We start from the raw sequence: 25004 nt of genomic DNA on the forward strand, positions 1-25004 counted from the left end.
ATCAAAGACTTTCTCCCCCGTGTTTGGCAGGATGTCAAGCTTGACTGTTTGGCCTTCCTTTTAATGTTGTTCCTATTGCTCTACTGTCACAGATCACTGACCAGAGACTGGAGTAGTTATGGTGCCGCCTATGTCACGCCACACACATTCCCCAATGTTGTTCATTGAAAAAGTGATTTTCTTCTTGTCTTGATCAGTGAGAAAGCTCAGCATATGGGGCTTTCCTATTATAAATACTGTAGAAGTAAGCTTATAAGATCAAGATTTCTGGTGAGAGGTCTGATGTGGAAACATTCATGTCCAATTTTACTTGAATTGTAGTTTTAGAATAGCTGAGTGTGCCCAAACGTATTTTTGTTATGATGCATCACAAATGTCCATAGAAGAAGCAGATTATAAGTAAATCAAATAGTGTAAATCAGTGTGAGTAAATATTCTACTGTGTACAACAGTATTAATTTTGCAGATTTTTTCAATGTGTAATTATCACATAATATTATTATACTATTATTGTATTAACACACACACAAAATACATAAATAAATAAATAAATGTTTTAAACTATTCAACCATCTATAGAAGTAGTAAAAATGGGGGGAATGTGTGTTGTTGTGTGCGTGACAGAGAGAGTGAGTATGGGAGGATGACATGTTAGGAATTGGAGTTGAGGAGAACCTGCCTTGGGACTAGCATTTGTGTTAAGTCCAGTGCATTTACACTGATGCCTAATGCACCAATCTTGATGAGTGTGCATTGTCACAATTCTATAAATGAATAAATGAAATGAAATGAGCAGGATAGCTTTGGGGACAATGGTGGCCATCCTCTTCTGGGTACTGCAGATGGGGTAGCTGAGCCACTGTCCAGAGTGGAGCCACTAAAATGCTGAGCAGAGGAGATGTGAGGGGTCTTTGGAGATCTTGCCTGAGTGCCTGTAGGTTGTGCATGTGTGAAATAGTTTTGACAGCTTCTGCAGCTGGTTTCTGTTCTGGGGACTGATGGAGTGGAACCAGCAGGTTTTGGAGAAAGTGATGCTCTCTATGAAACTGTAATAAAATGTCAATTGAATGTCTTTGCTGACTCCAAAGGAATGGAGTTTCTTAAGTTTATTATTGTCTCTGCTGTGTGCAAAGAGGTGATGTGTGCTCTTCTATGTTGGAGGGAAATTCTAGTAGGTTGTTAAAGATGGTGACCAAATATGTGTGCTCATCAGCTAGCCTCTACTTCTTGAAAAAGGCCACCATCATCCCTTTCTCATTTTCTTCCTATAGTAAAATAGATAGATGGACAAATTCATATTAACACGTGTCACAAATACTCCTACAGTGTACTCCTAAAATAGCTGACAATTCAACTTAAAAATAAATTGAATTAACTAATTATAAAAATAAGTTGGGTTCATAAATTAAGTAAAACAGAATCAAATATCAAACGTAGCCGTAGACATAATAGAAAAAAACATTACTTGTTTACCCTTATTCTATAGATTCAGCGCTTTATGCCTTTTGTGTATTGTTGAATGTTGACTGCCAATTAAAATAATTCTCCATTTTTTCTAATCTGTATGTCATCCTTCATAACATTATAGTCAGCTTGAATGGAATGTTATCTAACTAGTGTTCCAACCCCCATGAGTGAATTTAGTGGAGTTAGTAATAAATCAGAATTTATATACAGTTATGTATTTTTCAGATTATTTCCAAAACACAGTTTTTCTAGTGTTGCTTGTTTATGCAGCACGTTTCTGTTTTCGGTTATGAGTAGTCTATTTGCAGTAAACCTGTTGTCAGATGGGTGAAAATGTTCTCTTAATTTGCATGTGTTGCGTTGCAATGTGATGAGCTCTCTCTTCCACTGTTAATTTGTATGCATAAAGCGTTTAAAAAAGCCTAGATCCAAAAACGCTTTTCACACACATTGTCGTCCCTTAGGGTATACCTATGATACCGGGTATATGTAGAGACACTTTACGTTAAATTGAGAGAACAGAGCATATGGAACAGAAACAGTATGTGGCTGCTACTTTACGACTTTACGACTATGTGTTGTTACGACAATGATCAAGACCGTTTTACGGCAGGCATGTGTATGCGGGAAGCTTCAAGCTTGTTGATAACCGAATAGCTAACAGTTCAAAGTGTGCAGATTTACTTTTCTTTTAAAACAGATCGCCTTCAAGGCTACTTACACAGACAAATGGATGTCGGAGAGCTCCTAAACTATCAGGTAGGTATTTTATTCCGCCTACCAACGTAGGATAAAATTAATTCAGCTCATCTTAACTCTTATTCATCTGGTTGTAAGTTATATAACGCTACTGGTAAGAGTTACGGGTAAACATAGGCTAGCATGCTTTAGTGAATTTACTCTTTCGTGCAGTTGAGAGTCACACAGTTCCTCCTGTGTAGCGTCCACACGACAAAAGAACAGCTCGAGTCCTTATTTATCACCGAATAACATGTTAGCTAGCTTGCTACCTGCATGCATTGAAAGGAAAGGAAGCCAATGATGCTCAGACTGGAAGGAATAATAATTGTCCAAAGTAGTTTTGCAAATTGAAGTTTATACATTCTGAGGTATTGTTTTGTCAAAAGACACTTCGGTTATGTTGTTTGTCTTGTGTTCAAATATTCAAAAGCCACCCGATTTCGGACACGTTTTGTTTATCTCAGAAGTGCACAAATGTTGTGTTTACAGTCGTTTCCTTTCATTTAGCGAATTCATCACATGGCTGGCCCTTTATAAAACTCTTTAATATATATATGTTTTACATCCATTAATGGGTTGCAGCTAATTTTTAAATATGTCAGAGTAGATACTGTAGTATTTTTGACTGTTTGTTCTGAGGAGTTTCTGTGGTTTCTGCTCGTGTGTGTTGGATTGGTCTGATTGATCATGGACATGGCGAATGTTAAACAATCCTTCTAATCTCTATTGAATTACATTTGGCACCACTGTACGCAAGTGACACCTGAGCCGTTTCAAGTTCTTGCGACGTTTGTCTACATATTGGTACATATACTTGTTCAGCAGACTTAACTCTGGGCAGATGATCACATTTCATCATCTCTTTTCATCTTGCAGCCTGACAGAGGAGCAAAGCGTCCTAGGGAGGAGGATGGAGGATCAGCAGGAGGAGACGAGGACTCCAGAGGAGGAAAGCAGCAGAAAGGGCTCAGTGCTAGAGAGCTGGCCAGATACCGGGAAGCATCAGGAATGGAAGGTGGCGTTGAGATGAGGGAAACTGAAGAGCTGACTGGAGAGAAGAAGAAGATCCTTGAAAAACTGATGGACCAGGATGAAGAAGAACCTGAGGTGGGGGAATTTAGTGTATAATTATTACATAGTCTTTTGGTAATTGTTATGAAGTGTCATCTTCATTCAAAAAATATAGTGAGCTTTTATTTGAGAATGGCCCTCTCTCTCAGACACTAGTGTTTGCATTTTCATACAGGAATTTGATGAGACTGAATTGTTAGCATGCAAGAGTAGGATTTAGGTCTCCCGTAAACCAAAATCACATATTAAAGAACATGACTAATATGATAATAATAATAATAATAATAATAATAATAATAATAATAATAATAACAATAATGCTAGTTTTGTCCTGGAATTGAGATTTAGTATTTGTTGTGACAGCCTGAATATTCATGTTAATACATACATCACAATTAAAATGAAAATCTTTAAGGAATAGCTTAAGGGTGAATATTTTTTTTCTCAATGCATTACAGTCCTATTTAGCTGTCAAGTATATTGGCCTATATTAGATTGATTTTGAAGTATATTGTCTTAAATGTATCTGTCTGGTGTACATGTGATCCATGACAATACGAGATAAGACAAACCTCTATGAATCGGCAGGTGAGGAATGTTTATTTATTGACACAACGTAACACAAAATAAAGAAAACAAAATTCAGCTCAGGACTTTGATCGGCCAACAGAAAATCAAAACTTGGTCAGGACGTCTTCATCTGATAGTACATCACTATACCCCTTCAGAATTCAATTTTCTTTTTAAAAGGGAAAAAAAAAATTCAAAGAGTTCAGTGCGGTTGTTAACTGATTTAATGGTAGAGTGTAGCTATGGTGTGTTGATCTTAGCTACTTTTGGAAGGTGTGAGATTCATTTCAAAAATTCAGGATGTGTCATCAAGTAAACCGCAGTGGTTTATTTGTATTGCATTATTCGCTACTGCAGGTAAATAAATACTTACTCATTAAGTCTGTGATTGAGGAAACACCACAAGATGCAACAAGAACTGTGGTTGATCAGCTGAAGCAGCTTGAGTTTCAGATGCTAGCAGTGGAAATTGTTGAGACGGAGAACAAATTGATTGAATTGATTTAATGAAGCAACCTAAATAGATTGACTGTAATCAAATTTAACTTTTCCAACAGTGCTGTCATGATAAAGTGTGTTCATTTCGTCCTAAATGTGTCTGAAAACTTAAAGTGCAAAAACAACCAAAGAACACGTAAAATTAATGAGAAACATCTGCTTCAGAAAAGCTGATTACAACTAAGTGACTATGACCATATTCAAACTGCACACCTGTATTCTTGTTCTTATTATCTGTGCTGCAGTCTTTTCAGAAATTTACTGTATTAAGAATTCCATGATTCCACAATGTTAGACGGCTGTAACGTTCTAACCTGTCATTTTATATATATATATATATATGTACATATACATATACACACACACACACACACACACACACACACACACATATATATATTATATATATATATTTTTTTTTTAAATGCATTCCGCTTTTAGAGAAATACTCTGAGATTCCTACTGATTGAAGAAAACACCTCATGGCTATGTGCCTTTCAAATAATTAAGGTCACCCTGTTTCACTATTGTTACTGCAGCCGTTGAAGCAATTACATAATTAGTTTTTTCTTTTTTCCCATCTTATTATCCTTTCTCCCCGCCCTTTGCACTAATCAAACAGGCAGAACCGGTCGATGAGAGCTCAGTGAAGAAAATGATCCTGACCTTTGAGAAAAGGTCGTACAAAAACCAGGAACTGAGGATTAAGTTTCCAGACAATCCAGAGAAGTAAGTCCACTGCAGATGATGCACAGTTGCACACTCTTGGTAGAAGTTTTAGATATCATTAAAAATCTACTTTTATAGCTTACATGCTTCACATATATGGCATGTAATAACATAGTTAAAATAACAAATCGTGTGACTTTACAGAAGCTTATTACTTCTTTGTCAGTTTAGATTGTTTGTGTCACATTTTGATTGATAAATATAAAGAACAAAATAGAATCTAAAAATTAAATCTTATTTATTTCTTTTTCTTTTTAAACCAGGTTCATGGAGTCAGAGCTGGATCTTAATGACATCATTCAGGAAATGCATGTGATTGCCACAATGCCAGATCTCTACCACCTGCTGGTGGAGCTTAATTCTGTCCACTCCCTGCTGGGCCTCCTCAGCCATGAAAACACAGATATCCTTTCACTTGGATATTGAATCAGACTGACTGTCACTTCTGATCCGTTTGATCGTGTTTGATATTCAGTATTGTTCTTATCTTATCTCATTCCTCTACTCCTTCGATAGAGCTCCCTACTGAATTCTAACGGATCCACACAATCGTGAATAGTTTTTTTTGTTTTTTTGATCTTCCCATGTAGATTTGCATCCATCTCTTGTTATGGTTTGCTATCACGCATTTTGGATCTCATTATGTGGTGTATTTCAACTGATACAGAGAAAAACAATACCTCTGCACTCAACTGGATAGTCCAACCAATCAGAGCCAATTTGATTTAAACAAACTTCATGGTGCTCAGACAACATATATGACTACATTGCTGTTGCACGTATGTCCATCACTGCATAGAGCCTGCCCAAATGATTTCATTGGTGCAGCAGATCTTTGGTGGTGCACAATTAGCAAATCCAGGCCAATTTTCCATCACAAAAATTTGGGGATTGTGAAAGTAATGCTTATTTAAGGCTAGTATTCCACAAAAAATTGAAAACAAGGAAGGACAAAGAAGGATTTTTCAAACCACTGGGAGGGATGATGTAAAATTTTACCTCAATCGTTTGTCTCCGACTGGAATAAATACATTCTTTTTATTTAGTTCATTAATTTTTGGGGAATGACAACAAAAAAGGTAGAGCCACTAAACCCTACTAACAACACACTTATAACTAAGACCAGGTAGAGGGTGGTCGTGTTGTGTTGTGGGTAATGTTGTTGGCATGTTTTGGAAAAGCAGGGAGAAAGCAGCGTTAGTTTTGATCTTTATGTCTATAACATATGTGAGCTTTTTGTCCTTAACCTCAAGCACATGTCGCCATAGCAGTGGTGGACTTGCTACAGGAGCTGACAGATATCGACACACTTCATGAGAGTGAGGAGGGTGCTGAGGTACTCATAGATGCTCTGGTGAGTTCAAAATTTAAATCAGCCTCTGGTGATATTGATGAAGCAGCACTTTGTGCAGTCAATACTTTTAAGTTCCTGGGCTCTGGCACCTAAACCAGGCAGAGTAGGATTGATTATTTAGTCTGAATTAATGAATCAAGAGAAAGACTTTGGTTGGCTCTCACTATCATGCAGAAACTCGGATAATTTTTGTTACCATTCAGAAGAGATGGTAAACATTTGACATGTTGATTAATATCGATTTTTTTGTGCTTTCATTAGTTGTTCAGTGATTAAATCTAGAATTATGCTGAAATAACAATTAGCCTAAGGACACAATTACAAATGAGTTTGTTTTCAAATACTCAAATAACTTTTGAGACATTCTAATTAAATGGGCAACAAATGTGTTTGATTATTAGTTTAACTAAGTTTAATTAAGTTTGCTTTCTCTTGAACTCTGTCATTGTGAGACGACAGTTAAAAAAAATCTTAATTTACAAAGTGACAAAAAAAACTTGCAGTCACATTGTGTAATGTCATCTGAATAATAATACCATCTCCTGGTCCACTCTTTCTTTGTTACTCTCCAGCTGAATTTCTGTTTCTATAGACATTCTGTCTATGAAGCAGGGCATCATGGGGCCTCAAGACTCTTGGTATCTCATTTGCGATGGACTCAAGAAGAACTATTTGGCCCTTAGTGGCTGTCACTTTATTACCTCGTTTTTCACTTTTATTATTGACCATTCACACACTCTGATCTGTGTGTCTGACCAAATATTCAGTCAAAGTTGAACACAGATACTTTTCAGATACTTAGAGTCAATGTGAATTCTCAAGAATATTTTGAATGTATTAAAGTAGTTCTGGTGCTCCTATCACTAGAACTAAGAATGTTTATCGTATATACTACATATATGTGGAGTAAAATTAGTCTCACAACCATCACAAATATGTGTTCCATAATCCGCAAGAGAAACATGAGTTTCTCTTTCGTACCGCAATTTGTGTGTGCACAACAATTTGTGTTTTCATTTGGGTGGTCGCAAATGTGTAACGTGTGATTCCAAGCATTTTGTACATACAGTTGCAATCAAAATGACTCAGCAGAAACTGCAAATTAGGTTTACAAGCTAGCAGCTGTTTGCAATAAACAATTCAAACGAGAACTATTTGAATAGCTAAACACAACAAATATTACAAGTAGTTACTTCAAATTCAACACAAAATGCCACTTCTAATGACTGCTGCAGTCTCAAAATTATTCAGCCCTTTCATGACAAGCATCTTTAGTACGTTGTAACATATATACATTAATGTATTGCTGGACTGTGTCTATTCCAAATGCTGGACATGCAAAGAAAACAACAGCATGCATGTGAGTGAAATAGTAATCAAATTGCATATTATTTACTTTACCTTCTACGTAGGCTCTGTTTGTTAATGGTTGCTTTTTGACTAAACTAGCAGAGTAATAGTGCACATCTCTTTCTTTTTTGACCAAGTGCACAATCTAAGACAAATAATCAGAGACTCAGTCGACACAAGTCAAAGATTGTTGAAAGAAAAACTGTGGTGTGCTTGTGAATTGCTACATGATGTGGCAGCAGGTGATTTAGTAGCCTCAGTTGGATGTGCAACACTCTCAGGATGAAGGCATTATATAAATGCAGTCCATTTAACATGCAATGGAGCGCCCATAAACTCCACGCTTCTTTATAGCTACATCCAAGGGAAACAGTTTGAGGGCAGCAAGGGTTGGTTAAATCCATTTGTCTCTCCTCTTTGCTGTGATGCCTGCAGCCCCTCTGTCCTTGCTGCCAGAAGGCCAGGTGGTATCCTTGATAAGATAAATCAAAATGATCCACGATGTTCTCTGGTGACTCATAAATCTGTGTTGACCGTCCATCTTCTTTCATCTGTAATGATACTTTTATCTAGCCCCGCAAGCTTTTCTTGATTATGAGTCTCCAGTCTTGACTTAACTGATAATACTTGGACATCTTCAGAGAAGCTGCAAAATGAACCAGGTTTCATATGCCAAGACCACTACATAAAAGTGAACCATTCTGCTGCCATTCCTGCCTTTCTCTGTGTACATGTTTCAAAATTTTAAAGACACATAATGGCAGATGTCCAACAAAAATGAAACAATTGACGTTTAGGAAGTGTGTATGAAAAAGATGTATTCAGATTCACATTCTAAAACCACTTGCACACCACCAACGATCAGATTTCACATTAGACTCATTGGTTTTGATACTGAGAAGTACTGAGAAACATTTTGGTTCTAATAATAACATTAATATTCTTTAATATTTTTTTTGTATATTTCTTTCAAGATTGACTAGATTTTATTTTGAACCTTGACTTGAACTTTATCATTCTATTTGTAGTTGGAGGGTCAGGTGGTCGCCTTGCTGGTGCAGAATATGGAGCGGCTGGATGAACAAGTGAAAGAAGAGGCTGATGGTATCTATAACACACTGGGTAAGGAGATGTGCACCCAGGTCTTAACAATTACTCTCCAGTCTCGGGTTTTGTCAAAGATAATGGTTTCATTGTAAATATTAAACACATCTGTATAATAACTTTGTATGCAAAGAAGTTCTATATTTTATTCCTATTACCACATTTATGCAGTGTGGGTGCACTGAAATGTGTTTACCTGGAATTGACATAAATAGTCACAGAAGGACACAGCTAAAGTCACTTCCCTGTCACCTGTCCAATGCTCGCAAAATACACTGAATCAAACTGTGGAAAATTTGGCATGCTGTGTTCAAACATTGTTCATGTTTTGAACTAAATCCCAAAGCAAACCAATTAGGTGCCAGGAATGAAATAATGACTATTTCACTTTTGAAATGTGTTTTTACAAAGCTTGCTTTGGCCCTGTTCTTCTTATTACTGCTGGTATCATGTATACTACGTAGTTTTACTATTGTAGGTGTGAAATTAGGCTTTATGTTGGTGCAGAGGAATATATCAAATTTGCATAGGTTCCGTTAAGGGCTGCAACGATGCGTCAACACAATTGATGCCATCCTTTACTTCAATTAACCAAACAAAAAGCCCAATCTTTATTTAAAGTGTGGGATTTTTTTTAAAGATTCAGTTGCGTGCTTAGTTAAGCCAAAATGCTGCATGGCAGCAGAACAAACTATGCACAAGCACCTCAACAGAGAAGCTTTGCAAGGTTTCAGCCCCGAAAATCAATGAGACAATAGCTATCACTATTTGGACTGTTACAGTGAATTTTGTCCAGCTGTTGTTTCTTAGGCCAGGGTCAGTTGGCATCCAACATATTTTCAAACACCTGTGTGTGTGCGTGCGTGCGTGCGTGCGTGTGTGTAAATGTAAATGTGAATGTGAGACCATGTGGAGACGAGGCCCCCTACAATATAAGGGTAAACACTGTCTTTGAATGAAAGCAAGTTTAATTGCAGAAGGTTATGGTTATTATTTAATAACATGCTAACCAACTGATTAGTTGAATAGTGGTATTACCAGCTGTATTCACTGTCACCATTCTTTTCTATTATTTCCTGTTTTGTCTATTACATTCATCGACTCTTCATTTGTACAGAGCAACTGTGGCTGTAGATATTTAACTTCAGAAACCTGCGAAATATATAATTTGCATTAGTGACTACAGGTGGGTAAATACATTTCATGTGGACAGATATGGAAGAATAGTGACTAGTGCAGAGATTCTGGGTCTAGATGCCCATTACTTGGATAATAATAGCAGCATTAACATTTGAATATTCTGAGCAAGAATAATTGATAAACTGTACCTTGTTCAGTGCTGAAACATCCAGAAACACTGCCAGAAGGAGACATGCCTTTAAGGGATGTATGAGCCAGCGTTGACGCTTTGGGCAGTAGAGTGACAGGAAGTCCTTGCAGACTTGATTTTGACTTTACCCACAGAAGAACTAACTATATTTGTATTCTTTCTGCTTTAAGAGTGTGTCCCCCTGCTGCCAAGCGTCCTAGCCATTTTCAGACAGTCAAAGGAAGTCTGCAGTGTCTCATTTCAATGTTTTAGCAAAGTTAAGCACTTTTAAAACACTTCATCTTCAGAGGTTTTACTCCTTCTAAAAGCCACAATGCATTTAATGCATGAAATGTAGACACAAGGTCTAGGAGAGGGCATGGTCCAGCAGATAGTTTGAAAAGTCATGGTCTCTGCATTTAGCCTCACATGGTTGAGACTTTTCTGCCTCTCAGCTCTTTTTGTGTTGAATGAGTCTACTGAGATGATTTTTTTTCATTGTTGCCAGATTGAGGCTGAGTGTCAGGAGGGCTGTTTAGGTGTGTGTATTTGGCTCTGTCTATGAGGGTTATATAGTGAGAGCTGCACTTGTGCATCCTCGGTTCCAAGTTTGTGTGTGTGTGTGTGTGTTATCAAGGGAGCTCTCCAAGCTCGAATAAGCCTTTTGTCTGCCTTGGCTGCTCTCTGCTCTGAGCCTGCTGTCCTCCAGGAGGCTGTCTGTCTGCTCTGTTTGAATCCCCGATAAAAGCTCTTCCTCTCTCTCCCTCACCAGCCCATCTCGTCCTCTGTTTCTCTCTCATCTGCAGCCCTTCTCGAAAGATGTTGCTCATTTTGTATTTATTTCATTTTTTTTTCCTTTTACTATCACAACCCATTCTCCTTTGGGATCATGTTATCTCTTCATTCACTTGCTTCTAAATCCCTCTTTCCCACATCTTTTAATCCTTCATCTTTGGCTCATCTTCCTATCCTCCTCCCTCCCTTCTACTTTTCTTTGCTCCTCCTTCTGAGTTTTTCTCCTCCTCCCTCTTCCATGACCATTCCTCTATCTCTCCATCTCTGTCATTTTCTGCTTCTAATTGCTCTGACAGAGACATTATTTAACAGGGATGGCTTTCTACTGATCCTGGAATAGAATTTAGATGAACCCTCGCTATAAAGGTGTATGTCTTATTTCACAGTCAAAAGTTTTACAGATGGGAGTCTTTGATATAGTGTCTACGCTCAGAGTAAACCTCGATTTAAGGATTGTTTACGTTTGAAGAATTGTATACGATGGGAATGATACTGTGACAAAAAGTGTAACACATTTGGCTGATCCACTTCGTAAGATGAGCATTGGTTATGATATTAATGTATTAATATTCATAATTTCTAGTCACTAAATAACATGCTCATGGTTTTGTCCATGGACAAAGACTGTGCATGCTGTATATTAAGTTTGGTCTCTGTGTGTCTTCCTCAGCTATTATAGAAAATATGGCTGAGTTCAGACCAGGCCTGTGCACTGAGGCAGCCCAGCAAGGACTCATGCAGTGGCTGCTCAAGAGAATCAAGGTAAAAACTTCACTGTGCTTTCCCAACCTAAAGCAACAAATTGGCAACTCATTTTGATTAATTAATTAATCAATTATGAAGTAAAACACTCATTTCAAGTGTCTCAGATGTGGCCTTTCCTTCTCAATATTTCACTAAATTGAATATTTGTAGAACTTAGATTATAGAACATGATACTGGGCGACTCAGTAGTGGCTTAGTAGGTAGAGCGGGTTGTCCACGTACCGAAGGGTTAGTGGTTCGATCCCAGGAATGTGCCATATACTGAAGTGTCCTTGACCAAGACACTGAACCCCCAGTTGCTCCCAGTGCATTGGTGTGTGAATGTGTGTGTGCTTGTGTGAGCGAATGGCTGAATGTGTCTCTGACTGTAAAAGCAAGACCATTTACCATATTTCGTGGCATCACCTGAAACCATGAAAGGCATTTAATAGTGTTAATGTTTACTGACTTAAAGAGAAAAGAAGTATATTTATTTATTTAAGAAAAAAATTGTCATTTACAACATTGTGTTAACTGCAAATCCTTCCGTTCCATAACTAATTAAATCTCCTGCAGTCTTCTAAAGGTCATTTTTGTCTGTGTTTTCACTCTGTTGGGTTGTGATAAATTCAGTGTAAAAATGTGTTTTGAAATGGTGTCTGTATACCACTACTTTAAACGACATACAAGGCACAATCTCTGCTTGAAGTCAGAAATGCAGAATTGGCTGTGGTGTAAACGGTGCTTTTCTAATTTTCCGGAGAGCAGAGTTTCTCAACATGAGTAGTAATTAGAATTTGTTCTCTTTCCCTCTCAGGCCAAGATGCCGTTTGATGCTAACAAGCTGTACTGCAGTGAAATCCTGGCCATCTTGCTGCAAAACAATGACAGTAAGTGTGTCTCAGTAAATGGTTTGCGGATTGTTAATTATTTTAGTTTATCACTCATATTTCTGCTACTTTCTTTTCGATTTTCCTTTCATGTTTCAGTCATCCCACATTGTATCTCCTTTTGCTTTTTTATCTTGTCCTTGTTTTTTTTTCTTCTCCTTTTTCTTTCTTCTCATTTTTCTCCATTTCCTCCTCATCTCTTCTTCCTTGTGCATTTGCTGTCTTTTCCATCCTATCCCTCCCTCAATAAAAAAAAGGTGAAGCCTCACGTAACCACAGGACTATTAGGTCCTTAGACAGGTTCTCATTTAAGGTACAAGCCGCATTGATATTCAGTGGAAGTCGTGTCTCATTTTTGTGCCCCCCCCACCCACCCATTCATCTTGCAAATACAATGTATAATATGAATCTGATTTTTTTTTCATGAATACTGGTCTATATTCAATATGGTGATTATAAACATAATCACTTGACTGCTATTAAGAAACTGATCTTGATGTGCCAATTTGAATGTAATTATCACTTACTGCTGTTGAATGTGACTTACAGCTCTGAAGCGTTACATGCAAAAATTTGTGGCCATAATGAAACAGAGTTGTGTTGTAAGAATATATATATATATATATATGTTATGCTCATTGTATGCACATGGAACACTTTTTCTGCCATTTCCTGTCTTTTCTCATGTTTAGGATTCCTTTCTGTCATGGTTTTCTGTCTTCTATAGAGCTCCTTAAATGTGCAGCCATTTCAATTTAATCTCCCTGCTGTCTTGTTCTACCATTTTTATTTCTTTGTCTTGTGTCTTCTTTATTTATCTTCTCTGCAGACACAAGAGAGCTCCTTGGTGAGATGGATGGCATTGATGTGTTACTGCAGCAACTATCTGTAAGATTTTCTTTTACTCTGAATTTTTGTGTTTGCTCTACCACTACCCCTAGTTATTCATCCACCAGTCACTAGATCCAAGTTTTTAATTTGAGCAGCATACTGTGTGGCCATGGGTCTTTAGCCTTTGACAACAAACCCAGTTTAACCCAGAAATAATTTTAACTCCATATCCAGCCTTGCAGATAACCCCAACCTTACAATCACTATCACATTAACTCCAGTAGAACAAGTTATCCTAATTTTTTTTTTTTTTATCGAACTCCAGTTTACGTGAGCTGTTTTACATCATAGCTAAGATTTTGTCACTCTATGCTCTATTCACTATTTAATTCGGTTATTTCCTCACCTAATGACTAATGATCATGACCTAGATGATTCTTGATTTTACAAAACATTTTATGAACACCTTAAATATCTTAAGAAAAGTAAGTGTAGTAAGAGCTCTAAACTGAAGAGGCATGATTTGATTCGTTTTGGTGATCTTCGTTTACACCTGACATTTGAAATCCATCTCCAAATGTGTCTCGAGACGCAATGAAATGTGCTGTCTGATGTCATGACATGAAGACTTGGAGAATCGTACACATTTTGGAACAAGCTGTAAAGATTATAACTAAAACTCTGGAAACTTCCATACGCACCGTGATTTCAACACTGTGCACAATTTCCACTAATAAAGGTAAATAAAGGCATGGATCTTCAAAAGGCTGCTTTGCATTTGTCAACATGATCACATGGATAATTGACCACATGTGGATATTTTTTTTTGTGAGACAATTAATAACTGAATAATTGAATTAGTTAATGACTAACTAACGGATGTCACTTGGAGTTTTTTCTTCTCTGGTGATTATTAATAAATAAATAATAAATATATCAATAGTGATAGTGAGTTTTATTTTGCTGTTTTTTGTGTAACTCAGGATGCATTTGCCAAAAGAATGCAGTCACCATCTCTAATGAGGTTGGGGAAATCACTTAAAATGCGTCATCACTGCATCCCACACACTTGCCTGCCTTTACGTCTGTATTTTAAGCTGGCCACTTGCGATTGAATTACTCAAATAACCAGGTCTCAAGAGGGCCATACTCTTTGTCCTTACAGACTAATTTTGTTCATTTTCTCACATTATTCTCGTAAACTATTCCCTTCCTTCCCTCTCAGGTGTTCAAACGTCACAACCCCTCCACAGCTGAAGAGCAGGAGATGATGGAGAACCTATTTGACGCTCTGTGTTCCTGCCTCATGCTGCCCAACAATCGGGATCGCTTCCTCAGAGGAGAAGGTCTTCAGCTAATGAATCTCATGCTTAGGTGAGGCTGCACTATATAACAAAGGCAGTCAGTGTGCCATAGTCCTCATAGTCTGCTCAAAAGTGGGGGAGGTACATTTGTTGAAAGATATGTTCAAGCTCTAAGGATTGCTTTTTCAAATGGGTCACAGGCTCATAGTGTGTGCATCTCTACAGATGCATGTTGTATAATAATGCCAAGTGCATTTTCTTGTTTTTCTCTACCGCTTTCGTTATCCTGCTTGTTTATGAGTCAATTCAGGGAATGCAAGGAAGTTTCAGGGGACATCTGCAGATTGGTATAGGGGGGGAAAAGTCATACTGTGATCAACCCCAACATTAAGAAGTGAAACACACTGATGATCTTATTTGTAACTGTGATGCATAGCACCTCCTGAACATTGTTGCAGACCACGCACGCCTCCATTGCTACAGCAAGGCCTTGCATCCTGGTACCATATTTTCCAGCTAAGTGACACTTTCCATTAGAACAAGCATTTGCTTAGAGCTTAAAGCTTAAATCAGACAGCATGAATCTGTCTTCACTCCCCATGTGCATAAGTCAGCCTTGGTTAGACAAGAACCTGTCGCTGGTTTGCTTTTCCTTTTTTAGATTCCTTCTTTGATAGGTACTGACCACTGCAGTATCTATCTTCTCTGTTAGAGCTGCAGATTGTGTGACCCTGTCAACTAGCAATCACAATTGGGCTCTCATCAAAAGTCACTGAAATCCTTCCCCTTGCCCATTTCCTGCATCTAACATTTGAACTTTGAGGACTAAATGCTAAATAATGATTGTAATTTACCTGTTTGTGTGACCATAATGTTATGGCTGATCTGTGTAATTCTCAGCACATCCCTACATAAATATCAGTTTTATATTTGCTATTAAGTGTGTTGAAAGTGTAAATAGGTCATTGCTTGCTTTAGTTGGTTAATAATTACCAGCTCTAGCTTATTTGCCCAATTAACAATGATAAGCATGGGGTTTAAATTTGTAGACTCTCATGTTAAAATTTAAAAACTGTAGTCTGAGCTGGTGAGTTTTTTTTCCCAACACACAGCCTTTGAATTTAAATGCATTTATAAACCTACTAATATCTTGTATCTAAGTTGAGTGGTTACATTATTTGCAACAGAGCATTGATTTCAAATTAGGCTGGGCTTTACTGCTGTACTACTTAAATGCATATATAGTGCTGCATAAGCGCAGACAAAACATAAATACATTTAAGTTGGTGATCTTGTTTGCCATCACAAAGGCAAATATTTATTGTGTAACCAGTATCACTCACTAGGCGTGTTTTTGCTTGCCATTTCTAGAAACACGGCTGCAGTTGTACAGAAATCTCTTACTAGACAATTCAGTTCTTACAGCTTACTTAGAGAAGCACAAGAATAAGAAGTTTCCCATTTTCATTGTCCGCTGAAAAACAACAAAATACAGTTTGGCAGCTCTTTGGTCCGGGAGCAATAAAAATGGAAACTCTAGCGGCATAAAGATAAAAAAAAAAAAAAAAAAAAAAAAAAAAAACAACAACTATACAGCTATACACAATAAAATCCAATATATACAACACACAGTAGCACACAAAAGAATTGAATTGGTACAGTGAGGGAAAAAATAGCCGGCTTTTACAATGGTAAACAAAGAGCCTTGTTTTCTTCCTTCATTCTATACATCTGTGTACTCTGTTGCCTGGTGAGACTGCCAGTTCAATCTAGCAACAGTTGGTGGAGTGCAGCAAGGCAAAGAAGAGACTTTAAGGACTCAGAAAGTCACGTTACATACATTTATGAAACCTTCAGCATCTGCACCAGTGTGCTGATTATGACATCTCTGGACACGTAGATTTAAGACTTAGATCAATATCTAGTTATCGGAATGCAAAAACCCTTTTCTGTTAAATCATCCTCCAGGGAAAGAGAGAAACAGAAATGAAGGAGTTGCACAAAAAAGAAAGAAATGACTTTGTAAATTACTTTAACAACAGTCCCAGAGAAAGTGATTCTGTGTTTTTACTGTCTATTCATTTTGGTCCCAAACCATGACCATTTATTAGTCATGTACTTCTTAGAGGAGTTTTAAAATCACACCAGTTCACACACTTAGTAACAGACATTTTTATCTTTAATCTAAAACTTGCATGATTTAAAAATAGTCCAACACACATTGAAGGTTATTATTAAGATTATCATACCGGATCAAGAAGCACTGAATGAAACTTAATCTTACAGGGTAGCAAAATGTAGACTGTGATGCAACTATTTGCTGCAACTTTGTGTGTATATATCTATATTTCGTATCTTTATACGAAATAAGTAATAATAACTAAAAAGTTCTCTCTCCTCACTGAGATACTTCCATCCAAACTCAATTTCAGGCCTGCAGTCTTGTCCTACATAACAATATTGTCACTTGGTGAGCCAGCACAGCTAAATGTTTGTCAGACCTGAGGCCTGTATCACTAAGCGAGCTCAATTTATTCGACTTTAATCCAACTTATCCAGCTGAACCTATCCAGAACAGTGACGATCTGGATAAGCGGCGACGCTGGTTATCAACTCGCTAACTCAATCCAGGTTTGTGTTGCATACGTCTCCTACGAGGAGCAAAGACTGATTCTACTCAAATATGAAGAAGAAAAGTAAATGTCACTCGAAATCTCGAAAAGTCAAACATTGCGGCTGCAATGCCATAAGGCATGGTAAAGGATTGCAGATTGCATAAATGCGCAAATTACACATCAATGGCTCAATTAGTTTAGATTTAACGAAGCCACGTCATGATTTGCATAGATGAATCGCGTGTATGACAATTAGTGTCATTCCCCCAGATGTAACCCCTCCGGAATAAAAAGAACGTAGGAGCAGATAAAAACCAAGCACAAAAATATAATTTCATCTGGGGAGTTGGATTTCTTAATTCTATACTGTTACATGGGCTACAATAAAGATGGAAGCTAATGCCACAATTACATCATAACAATACACCAAGTTGTTAGCCTGAATGAAATTATCCTGTTTCTAAGCTGTGTATGAGCTTAGCGGGGCCAAATGGCTAAAATATACTCTTCTTTGTATGATTATCTCCTGGAAGTGAGTGAGACACAGTGTTTAGTAAATTATAAGAGATAGAAAACAAAATGATAAGATATTAGAGGACAGGAGCCAGAGAAGAGAGAGTACAGGACATGTCCTCAGTGCATCGTCCCCCTGCAGCCTAGGCCTATAGCAGCATAACTAAGGGATGGTTAAGTCCAGCCCTAGCTATAAGCTTTTTCAAAAAGGAAAGTCTTAAGCCTGACCTTAAACGTAGAGATGGTGTCTGCATCCCGAACCCAAACTGGGAGCTGGTTCCACAGGAGAGGAATGAATGAATGAATCCAGCTTCATGATACCGGAAACCCAGGGTTAACCCTGAAGTTACATCGCTAAGCCCGTAATCCTGCTTCGTGATACAGGGCTCAGGTGCTGCAACTGAACCTGATATACCAAAGCTGAAGAATCATATTTAGCATTTTAAACATTCAAATGTTTCCCCTTAGAATGGGATGTACCTATTTTTTGCTCATATCAGTGTTTTGATCAATGAGAAATGTACATACGTTTAAAAAAAACAACTCTTCAGCCAGAGTCCATCTTTGAGGGATTTAGTCTCATCAGAACTCTCACTCTAATTACAAATGTATTCTGATGGTAGTATCCACAACACACATCCACTAGCCTATTTTGAGGTGACAGCAATGTACAGTGTATCTCAATGTTGAGTTAAGTCAGCTGTCTACCAACTGAATGGCCTCAGTTTCCCTTTTGAAAGTACACTGGATATCTCTCCCCCTTGCCCTCTGCAGCCGTCCATCATAAATAATGTGGCTGTCTGCAGAACCAGACACAACTGACTAAAATATGTGTCCTTCCTCTGAGATAAACACTGTCATCTGTCATTGGTGGGAGTGGAGGAAGTGACATCTTGACAGACAGCTATATTTCCTAAAAGGTGTGCGTGTGCTGGAAGAGTAGACAGAGCAGGAAACAGTTGGTCCTTTTCATAAAAGCAATTCTTTGATGATTAAAATTACCGGTAGTTGAATATATATTCTTAAAAGATTTAGCAAGGTTTAAAGCAAGTTTATTCAATTCAATTCAATTCAGTTTTATTTATATAGCGCCAATAACAATACAAATCGTCTCAAGACGCTTCACAAAAACCAGCCTGCAACCTCCAGAGCAAGCCTGAAGGTGACGGTGGCAAGGAAAAACTCCCTTTTAACAGGAAGAAACCTTGAGCAGAACCCAGCTCATATGGAGGGACCCATCTGCCGAAGGCCAGCCGGTTAGAAACAGAGAAGATAGAGAGAAAAGAAGAGCAGGAGAAACAAGATAAACAAACTTCTGTCATAGATACATACATCAAGCGGAAGGAAACATGTAGGGTCTAGTAATATAACACATAGCTGATGATCTGTGACAGTTTGTGAGTATAACAGGAATTATGGGCAGGTTGGTGAATTGTTCATCTAGGTAGGAGTGGACAACTGGAGGAGGCCATGATGACTGGGGCAGATGTAGTTTATGGAGCTCCACAGGTCTGATACACAGACTCCAGACCATGAAGACTGGGCTGGTTGATGAGGCCACGGCAGCAGATGTAGCTTAGAACTCCACAGGTCAGATATTCAGCACTCCTGCTAAATATGATCTTAAGTTAAACAATAGGCTTTGCATTACAGTTATGATTAAAGAGAAACTATGGCATGGTTTCATTCAGTCAAGGGAATGTGGCAGCCACACTCATAATAAATTAGAGAATTTTATACTGTATGTCATGTTGCTGTCCTGCCTACTGGTAACACAGAGGATAGTTTTATAACAGTGACCTGCATGTAGCTCCTGAGACAGCTGTTTGAGGCATTGTTCTGAATATTTACTGAGCTTTCTCAGTTTCCATGCAAATTGGTGTAAATGCAAAATTTATTCATTTATTTAGATCAAAAATTGGTGCGTGCCCCAAATGCTCAGGTGGCACACATCACTTTGTTTAATATCGCCCATTATTTTCAGCACTTAAGTAAAACTGTAACAGTCTTCAGTGTATATTTATTTTTTTTATCTATGTTTTGGTTTATTTCATTAATCTATCCGAACTCAGTTCTATCCAAACACCGGCCTGATAGCACAGCATTTGAATTTTTGTGAGAATCAGAATCAGCTTTATTGGCCAAGTCAGAATAAAAAGAATTTGGAGAAAAAAAAAAAAAAAAAAAATGAATAAATAAAGGGCAGATGGGGTGTGTGTTTCAAATGATATAGAAAAAAAATACTGTATCTTGTGCAAATTAGATGGTTCTATGACCAGTATGAGCGATTTTGGAAACAACTTCATCTTCATGCAGCACAGATGACGCGGTAGCCTGGTAGCCAGACCCACATCACGTCTGCTGGTTTGAAAGCCCTCCCTTGGAGCTGGTTATTGTTTGGGCTGGCTCTATGTAGTGGTGGAAGGAAGAGCATACAGCAACCTAGTCATACTTCACCTGAGCGCCTTTAGGTCGTATTTATGGACCACAAAATGACTGTGGTTGGAATCAACCTATCCTTTAGCGGATCTTTGACAGAGTATAATCAGTTCCCAATGGAATGACTCCAGACCAACTTTCCCCCACAAAACGTTTGTTGGCATTAAAAGTTTTAAGTAGCTTCCAGGCTAAGTCTGCACACATGTTAAATGTTTTTTTTGTGATCTAAAAACTTTATTATGTTTCTAATATGTAATGATGGTACTTTTCTGCAGAGAGAAAAAACTGTCTCGAACCAGTGCTCTAAAGGTCCTGGACCATGGGATGATTGGACCAGAGGGAACAGATAACTGCCATAAGTTTGTGGACATTTTGGGCTTGCGAACCATCTTTCCTCTTTTCATGAAAACCCCCAAGAAGATGAAGAAAACTGGTGCTTCAGAAAAAGAACATGAAGGTCAGTCACTAATCAACAAGGCAGCTTCTGCAAACACGTCTGATCCATAGGACCATGTAGTAGAACGACACATCAGTGCAACAAATGGAATTTTAAATAAAAGAATTAATCCAATGGATACTGAATAACTCAAGCGAAAAGTAGCTGCATTGCATTACAGTTTTTCCTTAAAAATAAAAGTGATATTTCTGAAATTTTGGTAAAGACGCATTTCGTACGTGTTTCCATTGAGAGGTATTTTGTCAGTGAGGTGTAATTTGTAAAGTGTAGTCTCGCGAAATTATTATTCTCTTAAATTCTCGTCAGGCAAGACTTCACTTTGAGGAAGTGGACTTTAAATGAATTCGTTACATGACCCCCTGCGTCATCTCCAGGAAAGTTTTTCAATTGCACTTTTGCAATCAACTTTTATATTGATACATCTGAAAAAACACCCCTTGCGAGCATGAAAGTGTATTAGCAATATTTGAGAGGCTTTTCAAAATGTAGGCATTTCCATTACCAGTTTTTTTATTGCGATATTTAGGTTTTGTGCATTTCTAGACGTAATTGAAACGCAGCAAGTTATGTATATGATTTATACACATGTGGAAGAGCAGTAATGTGGACATATCAAGCACTACAGATAGCTGTAAATGTGACGAGTCACAAAAGATTGTATTTTTCTGTAAATCTATTTAGATTTATAATCAGTAGGATTTGGATGGACTCAAATGTTTAACTGACAAAAATAACTCTGAGATAAAGGACGTGCAACACAGCTAGTTTATTTTAAGAAAATACTATTTTAAATGTAATATATTTCTACATATTTTGACATAACAGTATTGTGGTTTTGATATTTCTCTCCTACCTAATTAGCATACACCAGCATTAGTATTTCATGCTTTTATGTGAAATATATTATTAAAGATTAACAGTATTATAATAATGTCTTAGATACTTTAAAAGTTTTAAAGCTACTTTTCAAACAGCCTACAAAATCTATATATTGTTGATTGTGTTCATTCAAGTTATTATGCTAATCAAGATGAGGGCATTCTTTCTGCTCCTGCTCCTTGTTTTCCGCAACATGCAGACACACCCGTTTCCTGCAGACACACTTACTCCTAATCTCCTCGTGTATCATGGTTCGCTGCCTCTTCAGCCTGTCGGTTTACGCTATCAATCCAATCTTGATTGATTTTCCTGCCTGCACTCTCGAACCTCTCTTGTCTCTGAGTGAGAGATAGGAAGTGCAAACAAGAGCCAGAGATGAAAACAGAGGGAAGAGAGAGCGAGAGATAGGTCCACGTCATACAGGACGAGGGAATAAAATACAGAGGACACTGCTCTTTGTTTGATTACCTACATCCAATATGTGAAACCCCTCCTCTTGCTCTGTTCATATTAAGTTTCACATGTCCAGAAAGGTTTCCCAGCTCTGCAAAGGAGAGCTAATTGTCTATTGTGTGCTGTTTCACCAAGGGACTTAATGAAGTCATTGACCTCCTTGAACAGCATGTTGAAACCTCTGGCTAGACAGACCTTTTGAAAACAGAGGTTTTAGACAGAGATGTGAAAATCCATCCTAAAGGTTCTTCTTCCTTGTGAGTTTAGTTTCTGGTTTCATTCTGTATTTCTCAACCAAAGTTGTACCTTGTTGGACCTTGGGGTGGCGACAACCAGCTGTTTTGTTTTTGACACCACCTGATTGTAGCTGACATGTTTTAATTCAGTTTAGTTAGTTCTGGTAAATTGTTAAGGGGTCCTCAAAGCCACCTCTCTGAATAAACTGGAATTACTTCTGACCTTTGATTGTCATTATTCAAATACACCAATCAGCCACAATATTAAAACCACTGAAAGGAGAAGTAAATAACACTGACCATCTTGTGATTATTCAGCATTCCGCCTTGAAACTTTTGGGCCTGGCATTTGTGTGGATGTTACTTAGACATGTAGCACCCACCTAGACCAGACCAGACTATCCCGCCCCATAACAATGACACTCAATGATGGCAGCAGCCGACCCAGCAGGATGCAGCCTGACACAGACACACACTCAAAAACTTTACGAACAACTCAAACAAACATGAACAACAACACACATTGTTGACCTGGCCTCCAAATTCACTATCTTATGCCAAATCAGTGCAAGTATCAACACAGAAACTTAGTATAGTACATGCAATTACATTTGGGTATGTGCCAATGCCAAGTACTTAATATTACCCTTAAGCACATAGCCATCTGTTTACAGGATTACAATAGTTTACTCTTTTGGTTAATTCCTCACACAGAACCAGAACAGCATCTTTTCCATGAGGTCTCTTTGGTGGGTAGTCAGATTGTCAGGGAACTCGAATACAGTCTATTGTCAGAGCCTGCCTCTGTTAGATGGAATACTTTCTTTCTTTGTACATACTACTCATTTGTGTGCCAGCACATCTTCCTTCAGTTTTATAATTGGCTGCTTGAGCCGTATTTGCATCAGCAAATCTTCTCTAAGCCACGAGACTAATAAACAGCTTGCTAACCTTTCCATACTGCTGCCCACTTTCGCTCACACACACGTTACCAGCAACTTGGGTTCAGTGTCTTGCGCAAGGACATGTAACCAACACTGGTTTGCTGAATTTTCACAGTTTCTTTGTGAATAGGTGAAGTACATTGCTAAAAAATTGTATCGGGTGACGTTGTAGGAGTATTACATAAGCACACTATATGTAGTAGTAGTACCAGTAACAGGACAGAAAAGACAGCAAAAAGAGTTTGTGTGTGTGAGATCAATGAGCTTATTTTGATCAAGTTCTAAATACACATATTATTTTATTGAAGCATAAATATGAACATGTTTATCTATCTTTGTGATGAGATTTGAAGCCTGTATAGGATTTGTATCAGGTCTACACTGACTCAAACTGCCATAGGTTTAATGAGATGCCTGTCAAAATATAAAACATATTGAGGGAATACTCCCTCTCCGTGGCATTACTAATTGAAAATGCCATGAATCAAGTGGTTGTCTTGTGTAACAGAATAACACTGTAGTTTAATGAACTATCATGTACTTCAAACAAAAGTAATTAGGTGTTGAGGCCTCTCTGTCCTTCTTTCCTTAGTTCCCACTCTCTCGTTTTCATTCCATTGCTCTCTCTATCATAAACCTCAGTGCAAAGATTGATCCCCGTGAAATCCTTTCTGAAATTGACACAGCCCAAATGACCAAGGATTGCCGGGCCATATTAGCATATGGAATGGCATAATTAATAGAGACATTCTAAGAGGGAAGAAAAAACTGAAAGGAAACAGCAAATTACACTTCCCTGCTCATGAGCAGTTTTGTCACGACACTGCCAGTCACCTTGTTTTAGGGTCTCAGTTTATTGGTGTATGTACTCTGTCATTACCAGTGAAATGAGATTGTATGATGGAAATTGGTGGCAGCCGGTTGTTATATTTAGGCAGCTAATGATGCGAGCGAGTGTGAGAGGGAACAGAAGTAAACAACTAATTTACATGACGAGACACAATAGTCCTAGCTCCATCTCCAGCTCTAACTTGGAAAATTGTTTCTTTGTGTGTTGTCACACGTTTGTTTGGGGGCAAAAGAAGGCACAAGAGAGGGAAGAGAGGCCTTTGAATGCCACACAACACCTTCCAGCACTGCGAAAGCCATTATCATGACCCTTATTTTCTAATGAATGCCGTAAAACAGGTAATGAGTTAGGCATGTGGGTAGAAAGACTCCTGCTTTCAAAATATTATCATATTTTCTTACAGTGGGATGCAGGCAGTAAGACTAAAAAAGATGGAATTACACATTTAATGGAAACAAGATGCCTTTATTAAAGCAACCCCCCTCTTCCTCCTACAAAAAAAAGTTGCTGTAGTTGTATCTAGCCATTACTTTATCACACATGCTCTCCTCTGATGTTAGCAAATGGAAATTTTAAGAGCATGAATACAAATGAATATGTGGCATTAGATCGGTGGCTGTAGTAGAGAAACTTGGTTATCTGGATTTAATAACGTAACGTGTGTCACATATATCGAAAGTAGAGAAACAAATTGAGCTCTCATTTAACCATCTCCCTCCTAGCACCGAGCTCCTTTGGCACAGATCGAGATAAGTAACATTAACATGATATAACTTTGATTGTAATCTTTGCTGCCAGAGTCATGATGTGTAATCCTATTATTAGTGTATTTCAGAGGGAGAGATTTGCAGTTAGATCCTT

At 37.9% G+C, this 25004-nt stretch overlaps 1 protein-coding gene across 1 annotated transcript in view; it reads left to right on the top strand.

The window, feature by feature from the left end:
- The first annotated feature begins 2049 nt into the window (after window positions 1-2049).
- Window positions 2050-25004, top strand: part of ctnnbl1 (catenin, beta like 1) — a 49918-nt gene continuing 26963 nt past the window's right edge. The window contains exons 1-11 of the mRNA XM_047608207.1: window positions 2050-2226; window positions 3085-3315; window positions 4970-5076; window positions 5340-5479; window positions 6333-6430; window positions 8809-8902; window positions 11659-11750; window positions 12550-12622; window positions 13452-13510; window positions 14679-14827; window positions 20600-20781. Of these exons, the coding sequence (XP_047464163.1) occupies window positions 2197-2226; window positions 3085-3315; window positions 4970-5076; window positions 5340-5479; window positions 6333-6430; window positions 8809-8902; window positions 11659-11750; window positions 12550-12622; window positions 13452-13510; window positions 14679-14827; window positions 20600-20781 (1255 nt within the window). The 5' untranslated portion in view covers window positions 2050-2196. The remainder of the gene's footprint in view (window positions 2227-3084; window positions 3316-4969; window positions 5077-5339; window positions 5480-6332; window positions 6431-8808; window positions 8903-11658; window positions 11751-12549; window positions 12623-13451; window positions 13511-14678; window positions 14828-20599; window positions 20782-25004) is intronic.

The sequence above is a fragment of the Mugil cephalus genome, chromosome 1 (genome assembly GCF_022458985.1).
Source record: "Mugil cephalus isolate CIBA_MC_2020 chromosome 1, CIBA_Mcephalus_1.1, whole genome shotgun sequence".
Classification (NCBI taxonomy): domain Eukaryota; kingdom Metazoa; phylum Chordata; class Actinopteri; order Mugiliformes; family Mugilidae; genus Mugil; species Mugil cephalus.